Source organism: Triticum dicoccoides, chromosome 3A (genome assembly GCF_002162155.2).
Source record: "Triticum dicoccoides isolate Atlit2015 ecotype Zavitan chromosome 3A, WEW_v2.0, whole genome shotgun sequence".
Taxonomy (NCBI): Eukaryota; Viridiplantae; Streptophyta; class Magnoliopsida; order Poales; family Poaceae; genus Triticum; species Triticum dicoccoides.
The window spans coordinates 19,988,121-19,997,092 of NC_041384.1; the positions used below are offsets into that span (position 1 = coordinate 19,988,121).

The window sequence follows — 8,972 nt, forward strand, 5'->3', positions numbered from 1 at the left end:
TAGCAGATCGCCTGGCGAGCTATGGTAGAATAGAGCGTAGCACGGCTTGTTGGCTACAGGATTGCGCACCTTGTATCGCCGAGCTTTTGCCAGCTGATTGTAACTCTGCATCTACAGAATAAAACTCCTTATCGTCGCAAAAAAAAGAATGTTACTAGAGTGTGAACAGTGGTTTTGTCACATTTTCCTCATACATTGTCGAAAATGAATTTGTTTTTCTCACAACAAACCCATACCCTGCAAGCTTGCTAGGGCATTGTGTGCAAGTACACTAGTACTCCCTCCGTTCCAAAATACTTGTCGTCAAAATGAACAAAAAGAGATGTATCTAAAACTAAAATACATCTAGATACATCCCCTTTTATTCATTTTGATGACAAGTATTTCCGAACCGAGGGAGTACATTCGAACTTTCAGAATGTTGGGGAAATCGTACTCCTTGTAACAGGCGAAGGAAGGCAAGATGAGCGACATGTTCTTCACTCCCGGCCGCGGAAGCAGATCACCAACCAACGCCCAGATTCGAATTGAATTCTTCCGGAAGCGTCTCTCCCCTTGTCGTCAGTGGTCTCGGCGTGCGGGCCGACGGACCAACCCAAGCTCCCTCCCCTCTCACAGCAGGCGCCAATAATCCCAACCCCAACCCCCAAGCCAGAGATAACAACCCCAGCGAGTCGGCGGCAACCCTCCTTCCCGCACCGGTGGAGATGGGCGCCCCCTCGTACCGGCTCGCGGCGGCGGTCACGGGCCCCTCGGGCGCCGAGGCCGAGTTCCTCCTCGTCCGGCAGCTGCCCCCGCCGTCCCCGCCCGGGGGCGAGGAGGAGGGGGAGTACGGGCGCTACGTCGACAGCGACCTCTACGACCTCCCGTCGGCGCCGCTGCGGCGCCTCGCGGAGGGGAAGCCGGCCCGGCCGGGCGTCGCCGTCGCCGGCGCGGAGGCGGACGGCTCCCTCGACCTCTCGCGCCTCGACGTCCCCGCCGCCCTCGATCAGGTGACCCATCGTTACTTCAGTGAAATCTGGTCGCTCTGCTGAGTAGCTTGCAAAATCTGGTGGTATATATCTGGGGGAGCTATGGATTACGAGTTTGTACAAGCCTTGTTTACTTGTCCTAGTAGAACCATAATTTGACAAACGGCAACTGATCTAAGAGATGGGCTCTTCTCACTCGCTAGATTTTGAGCCAATTGGGCCTGACGAATGCAATGTGCGGGGAGTGGAGGCTCCTCAAGCATATTGTGGAAGCAGAGTTTGGCCCGGACGCGGGCGTCAACACGGTGCTCGTCATCACGCCGCTCGAGTCGAAACCGGAGGCATTGCAAGGTCTGCTGCTTCATTTCTTACTAATGCTTGTGTCCAGGAATTTGCCTGGCCACCAAAATCCACCGTAACTCGAGTTGTGCGTTGCAGACTCCTGTAAATGGATGACCAAGGAGGGTGCTCGGGAATTGCTTTCTGACGTGAAAACCGGTGATACTCGAATTGGGCCCTATGTGCACGCTGGATTTGTGAAATCGGAGCTATCGTCAAATTGTACCACTGACTCCACATTGGTCTCCCAGGTCTGTATAATTTTAATTTTGTTTGGATCAAATTTCGGTTTCTAGTCAACTGTCATGCCGATTTGTCTCCTTTTTCCTGAAAAGCAATGTTTGGTGACAGGAGTACCCTCCTGGAATAACCCTTGTACCAATGAAGAGTAGTACCTTACGGCCATTTCGTACGACTAATCTCGTGGTAATACAAGCAACCAGTGGTACATGCGGATCGAAGCGCCCTGATTATTTTGCTTGTGGTGATGCTTTACTGATAGATCCTGGATGTTGCTCACAGGTTCATACAGAGGTAAAAGCAATATCTATGATTACATTCTTTTAGCTCTACATACAGCGACGGGGTGTATATCTTGAGGATGCAGCTTCTGCCTTGGACTTATTTTGTAAAGTATTATTATCTATTTAATTGCTTTGGTTCCTTCCATGGGACTTTGATTATTCAAACCAACTTCTTCGTACTGGCCTCAAAACTACCCCTAGCTTTATGAGGGAAAGAACTTGTGCCTAAAATATTTGCCTATTAGATTAGAATCACCAAGGAATACCAAAGAGTGACACAAGGGGCCAAAAAGCGCTGAATACTTAATGTGAAAACATTCTCTTTTCAGAGTTGCGGCTATCAGTGCAAAGAACACAACTTGGTGCATAATGCCACAAAATTTGGTTCGGGAAAGAATTAACTTGAATTGTTTGAGAAGACTAGATCTGATTTGTGGTGGGTTGTATAACTCTTTAAAATGTGAACTTTAAACTCAAAGTATGTTAGATGACGGATACAAGTTTGCTGTAAATAGTAACAGTTGTGCTTTTTCTTCCCTTGCTGATTTTTCATTTGTCAAAAGTATGGCATTGTTACTCTCACTGTGGAACAAGTTTGAACTTGAAATTTTATACATAAATTAGTAGAATAATTTGAGAAGTATGCCTTCCATTTTATAGATATTTTCTGTTGCTGATTTGGTAATTGGTACCCAAACCAAAAGTGCACAAAATTGTGCTTTGCAATAGACTTTGTTTTTAATCCGTTAGATGATACTGCATGCACAGCTATAGGGCTGTTGGCCTACAACAGTAGTTGTTTATATTGAATACTGTTTTAAGCAGAAACTGTTCATTCTGTCCTAACAAATGATCACATCCCTGCCATCTCCAGCTTGCAGATCTTGTCAATTCCCTTCCAAAGAAGTTATTGGTCCTTGTTACACATCATCATAATGATCATGTTGAGGGTACGTTAGAATGTTTTCTGTAGCACTTCTTAGTTTTTCTGTTGAAAATTAAGATCATATCTGGGAGAAAAAGGAAAAAGTCATGAAGCTGGAAACATATACCATGCTATAGTTCTTTAGCTCCTCATTTGTGTTAATTGTTATCATGCCTATTTGTCCATCGTAAATAAACTGGCTGCATTTGGCTGAATGACTTAGGTCTTTCGGTTGTTCAGAGATGCAATCCTGATGCTGTTCTTTTGACACATGAAAACACGATGAAGCGCATAGGGAAAGGTAACGACTTACACCTTTTTCTAAACCAAAATTGTAAAGGTTGTTATCCACTTTGCCAATTCATATTTGCCTTCCTATTTTTGGAGTACAAAAGTAGTTCAGGAATGAGTTTACTTGGGATAATTCCATTGACATCTAGCAAGTGAAACCCTTCCCTTAGACCTTGTTTTGACCATCCTAAGAGGTTCCTGCTAGTCATAAACCTGTGATTAATGGTGGAAGTAGAGTTTACAAACAAAAGGAGAAAGGGGAAGAAATTTTTATCTAATAAGCAAGAAAATTATTTAATATTTGCAGCACCTTGAATGAATGGAAGGTTTTGACCACTATAAGTTGGGTACCACATGTCAGCGCATTAGTGGTGGAAGGTGGGGCAAGAGAGCCATCAGGCGTACGAGGTGGTTAAAATCATAAAAAACGACAATATCTCTGGTGAAGCTTGCAATGCAACATATCTTCTTGTTTACTTGGATACTCTCTTAGGTATACGGTATATCTTTCTACATGGTCCTCCTCATAGTGGTTTTCACTCTGTCCTGGTATGTTTGGCACTTCTAAGGTGCTGTATTGTTGGATCATTATTCATTATTAAATGTCAAACTATTAGTTTGTTTTAGTTTTGATTGCCTGTGAACGACGGTAGTAATAATCCAATTTTATTTCATTAATTTAGGGTACTCACTAGCCACCATCTTCAACTGCTATATACCATGGCTATCTCTGTGAACTAGCTCAACTTAATACTCATTAATTTATTTGTGCTGTTCATACACATCTTATATTTCATTCGTGCATGGTGTATAGGGAACTGGTCAACCGGCTATACTGCTGTGACTGGTGGTGAAAGCATATGCATAGGTGACCAAGAACTGCAAGTCATTTTTGCTCCTGTAAGCCAGTGTTTTCCTTGGAGAATCGTTCTCTGGTTTTAGCTTATGCCATTGTTTCGTTACCTAGCATGATAATTCCTTTGAACCTTCCAATAATTAAATACTTAATTATGTAACAATTTTTGTGAAGTCCAATGCAAGAACATAAACCCTAATGGTTATAGTAGCATTTGGCAGTCCGACGTATATTGTTTGGTATTTTGCTTCTTGCTGTTCAAATATAGTTGCATGCCATAGTCCATACAGAATGATTATGCCAACCACTGATAATATTTTGCAACGATTATTTTAAGAAAAGATGGTGGCATGACATTTGTTACTTGAATGGATTTACATTTTATAAGAATTAAAGAATGTTAGGACTTCAGAAAAAATAGTAAAATACACAAAACGTAGCATTCCTAACGTTGTTTTGAAGCAAAATAGTAGCAACACTATACATGATCTCTGCATGACCTAGAAAGTATTCTCCGGAAAACAGTTGACTTATACAGCAAACCAATATTCACATTTGAAGAAGTCTATGTTTCTGTTATTCTGTTGAATTAACTATGTGAACTCATAATGGCCGAAGCATACGATTTGTCTATTTTAGAGTTTGGAGTTCATCCATTTACTGGTATGATCTGATCTGAAGCATGTATTCAGCTGTTTCTGTGGAATCTGCATCATATTTTAGACCAGAACATACTGAATTTATTGATTGATACTTCTCTATGTTTTCAATACTAGGGTCATACAGATGGTCATATGGGGCTTCTCCATGTCAATACCAATGCACTAATTGTCGGAGATCATTGCGTAGGGTAAGCATCATTCTTCAGCATATTAGCAGCAGTTGTTGCAGATACTATATGACCATTCTTCACTGATATCTAAATTGATGCAAGTATTAAATCGAACTACCATATCTAAATTGTATTACTTGTTAATGTTATATTTGACGAATGGATAAGACACACGAATAGAATGACCAGCTTCAAGGACTACAACATGCTCGGATTTTTAACTTGTCCCCACTCACTAAAGAAACTACTGGGCTGTCATATATAGGCTATGTATAATGTACAGAGGCTTGTCTATAGATATCATATTAGACACCCACCAGTTTTTTTAATTTTATTAATAAAAAAGATGCAAGAACTAAAGTACTGACTACTTTTGCTCAAAAGTTATACAGAATAAAATCACACACTAAACAGGCAAGTGATGCTAAATAAAATAAACACTGAGAAGTAATGATGCATAATTTTGCCATTTTCAGGCATGGAAGTGCAATATTGGACAATAGAGCTGGTGGCAACATGAAGGTAACAATGATTTTTGTTTGGAAGCTCATTTCTTGCATTATAACCGAAGTTCGCAAATCGTGGAAAATCTCTCGGTTTCTTTCCCATCTTGTACTTTGTTTCTGTGCTTTACGTTTTCTAGCAATGCTGCCTCGAGAGAGTTGTGTTGTCTAAATCAGAGTTGCATTGGCATAAGGGTGTTCTGAATTATGCAGGACTACTTCCAAACCACATACAAATTCTTGGAGATATCGCCACACGTGCTAATTCCAATGCATGGAAGAATCAACCTATGGCCCAAGCATATGCTTTGTGGATATCTCAAGTATGGAATTAATCGCTACTGCAAACTTTGTCTACACTTCACATGTTCTATGGTTGAACAAGTTCATTTTTAGCAGAATATAAGATGAACTTTATAGTTTCAGATTTGTCGAATCAATTCAAATGTAGTCTGTTCCTTTGTTGCAACTTTTCCTGTTTCTTCTAAAAAGTGGCCTATTATCGTTTTCTACATACCCACCTCTTGATGGATGCACAATTATGTTGTTATTTCTTCATCTTTGTTCGTACCTGATAGTACGATACAGTTATCTGTTTGTAGATACTGCAGACATTAGCTCAGATGTAATGTGCATCTTACTGAATTTGTAGGAATCGAAAGGCTAGAGAAGCCTCCATTCTGCAATCCATAGAGAATGGTGCTCAAACTTTGTTTGATATAGTTTCAAAGACTTACTGTGATGTAGACAGGAAATTATGGATTCCTGCGTCCTTTAATGTTCGCCTTCATGTTGATCATCTGAACTCTCAACAGAAACTTCCCAAGGTGAGTGAAAACTGCACTCAACTTCTGTATGTTTCATGATTAATCCAGAGTAAAGAGCCTGTATGTTCCATAATTAATACATGAAAAAAGACTACAAGTGAGTGGTTACCATTTTGAGAGCTTTTCCTCCTGTGGGCTCTGAAAATTCAAAGAAACACAATAACACATCAAATTTCAGAATATTTTTTGTTTGATATTGTAGAAATATTTATAACCTATACTAGTGCAGACCTGTAGGGGAAGTATTATGGGACGAAAATTTAGCCAGATGCAAATCAGAATGCACCTGAATGTTTTCTGCAATATTTTACACTGTAACAATATCTTCGACGAAAAAACACATCGAAATATTCTGAAAACTGTCTGCAACTTCTCACGTTTCCTTATTTGACAAGCATGCTCTTGTTAGAACCAGTTATTCATTGATTCTGATGATGATTCAATTTAATTTTCTTGGGGATCACCATGCAGGATTTCTCCTTAGAAATGTTCAGTGGAAGTTGCGATGAATTTATGTCTAGCCTGCAGCAGTGACCATGAGTGTGAGAAGTAAATCGAATGCTCCTTCTGAGTTTGTATTCCATCTAGGCTGCTCTGTTGAGTTCTCTGGCGTTTTTGTGCACAAAACTAAACAAAGTGATAATGGGGGTTATGTTATTGAATAAACCGAAACGTTTTAGCTATTATCAGAAGTGTACATACATATCGAGAAGCCCCATTGATATAACATGTTACTCAATTTATGCAGGACTTCTCAACGGAAAAGTTTGAATCGAGCTGCGGAGCACATTTCATATTTCGGTGGGGCGTGGCGTATGCCCAAGCCAGGAGCTCACCCGCCCTCATCATCGCGGCAAGTGCCCTCGCCGCTGGTGGTCTGGCAATTGTGTATGCCCTCAGAAGGAGCAACGTCAACCAGCCCTAGGATTCTTCTCCGAGACCCGGCAATCCCCATCCGCGTACACGCGTCTGTCGACCTACGATCGTGCTGTGAGTCAGACTGTAAACTCCCAAGATTGTTCGTAATTGCACATTTGTGAACTTTGCTCCGTATACACACAACGCAAGGGAGAAGCTCCCGGTGCTACGTTGGGTTCCTCCTAATCCACAGGTACTTTCGACCTAGAGATCCATGTGTAGGTTAATCGAATACAGAGACTTTTGACTTTGTTCTAAAATAAAACCCGCACTGACCTGGGTCTAGGTTTCAGCTGTCGGCCCAGTTGCCAATTTGTGAGAAGACCAGGAGTGGCCATGTTTACAATTGTACATGTGAAGAGAATTGCTTCCTTGGCAATTACTACCGCTGACAAAATTAAAAGTATGTGTACAAACTTATGCAAAGAGCAAGCGATGTTCGCCAAAGCATCAGGGTGGCCGGTTGCGCGTGTCTGCCTGCCGTAGCTGTAGCTGGTTATGAAGGAAAGAGTGCCTGGAAGTCCCACTCCGGTCTTTGTCGGCCTGACGAGGGAAAGGGGGAGAAGGAGAGGCTCTAAAGACATAGAATGGTTGATGCCGGAGCAGGAGGGGACGGTGCAAGAGTTGCTCTAAAGAGAACAAGCTAGAGATGGAAAAAGAGTGACTGATACTTTTTCTCTCAAATAAAAGAAAGAAAATAATGCCTGATACGTACTTCATCTGTTTCAAAATAGATGACTCAACTTTATACTAGTATAAAGTCTTTATACTAGTAATAGATGATTCAACTTTGTACTAACTTTATACTAGTATAAAGACTTTATGCTAGTATAAAGTTGAGTCATCTATTTTAAAACGGTGGGAGTACCAGGTTGCTTTCGTGCTAATTACCACCGCTGCCGAAAGTAGCACTGTTAGGAGTGATACCGACTTCTGCATGTAGTAGAATTAGCAGGGCAGCAAGGATGGACGGTTGCACGTGTCTCCCGGACGTAGCTGTGGCCCAGTGTTCCATGTATGTAGTATAAGTAACCAAGAGCTGCATTTCTTTATGCCCGACGTAGCATGGCGAGCAGCAGCACGGCCAAGCCCATGGAAGCCCTCCCTTCCGGTTCCGGGAGCATCCTCTCCAATGTGGTCACCGTCCTGCTGCTCCTCTCCTTGGGCTTCGTCTTCGGCATGGTGTACAACGCTAACTTCCAGGAATCCTACCTCACGCCCTTCCTGCAGCCGCTGCCTTCTCTCCTACGGCCATCGCCGACTCCGGTGGTAGCGTCCGGCTGCTGGGGACGGCGCTGCTGGACCTCGGTAACGCGCGGTTCGCTCTGCTATCGGAGACGTGCATCCCTCTCCTCTCCTTCCCGGCCGCCTACGCCTTCCTCATCGGCGCCAACGCCAGCTTCATTGACAGCTTCCCCACCCGCGCGCGGCACGCGCCCTTTTTCCTCCGCCGCAACATAAGCCGCGCGCAGTGGCGCAAGGGGTCGCAGTGGTTCGAGATGGATCGGGAGCTCGCCATTGACGTCGTCGCCGAGGAGCGGTACATGGCCGTGTTCCGCGGCGACCACGGCATCGCCAACATGTTGGAGCACTACATGCCGACGCTGGTGACCCTGCTGGGCTGGGGCGTGCGCGCTGCCAACCGGACCCTCACGTACACCGACTGGCCGAGACCGGGCCCGTACCCGGCGAGCTACGACGTGAGGGACGTCACGCCGGAGCTGCTGGGGGGGATGAGGCGAGGGAACGGGGAGTGCGGCTACGGCGCCGGCGGGGCGGTTGAGTTCTGCTTCATGTTCGCGCGCAAGTTCTCCGGGGACGCGCTCGGCAAGCTGCTTGAGCTCGCTCCTAAGGTCATGGGGTTTGGTTGAAATTTTGTATGTATAATAGCCGCTAGTTCGTGTGTGTTTTTTTCACAAAAGAAAAGGTTGTATTTGAATTTTTTTTACGGAAGGCCATGGCGGTTTATTGATTATGATGTTAGGA

The 8,972-nt window shown here is 43.6% G+C and overlaps 1 protein-coding gene across 6 annotated transcripts; it reads left to right on the plus strand.

Annotated features, from left to right (window-relative positions):
- The first annotated feature begins 494 nt into the window (after window positions 1-494).
- On the plus strand, window positions 495-7,406 carry LOC119266752. Of its 6 annotated transcripts, none has more exons than XM_037548034.1 (13): window positions 495-992; window positions 1,175-1,322; window positions 1,410-1,561; window positions 1,662-1,844; window positions 2,709-2,784; window positions 2,983-3,060; window positions 3,865-3,950; window positions 4,683-4,756; window positions 5,215-5,260; window positions 5,455-5,564; window positions 5,894-6,068; window positions 6,540-6,639; window positions 6,817-6,951. In XM_037548034.1, the coding sequence occupies exons 1-12, from the start codon at window positions 708-710 to the stop codon at window positions 6,600-6,602; spliced, it is 1,476 nt and encodes a 491-aa protein (XP_037403931.1). In that variant the 5' UTR covers window positions 495-707; the 3' UTR covers window positions 6,603-6,639; window positions 6,817-6,951. The 6 variants fall into 6 exon arrangements, 4 of the variants coding, with proteins under 4 accessions (XP_037403931.1, XP_037403930.1, XP_037403929.1 ...); XM_037548033.1 differs by having other exon boundaries at window positions 6,540-6,610; window positions 6,817-6,950; XM_037548032.1 differs by having other exon boundaries at window positions 6,540-6,617; window positions 6,817-6,947.
- Window positions 7,407-8,972: the final 1,566 nt, after the last annotated feature.

Bases quoted from the DNA above. Each gene is read 5' to 3' on its own strand.
- LOC119266752 (XM_037548031.1), top strand. From the start codon at position 708: ATGGGCGCCCCCTCGTACCGGCTCGCGGCGGCGGTCACGGGCCCCTCG. The intron at 5,261-5,454 runs GTAACAATGATT...TGAATTATGCAG, and splicing joins GAGCTGGTGGCAACATGAAG to GACTACTTCCAAACCACATA. The intron at 5,565-5,893 runs GTATGGAATTAA...CTGAATTTGTAG, and splicing joins ATGCTTTGTGGATATCTCAA to GAATCGAAAGGCTAGAGAAG.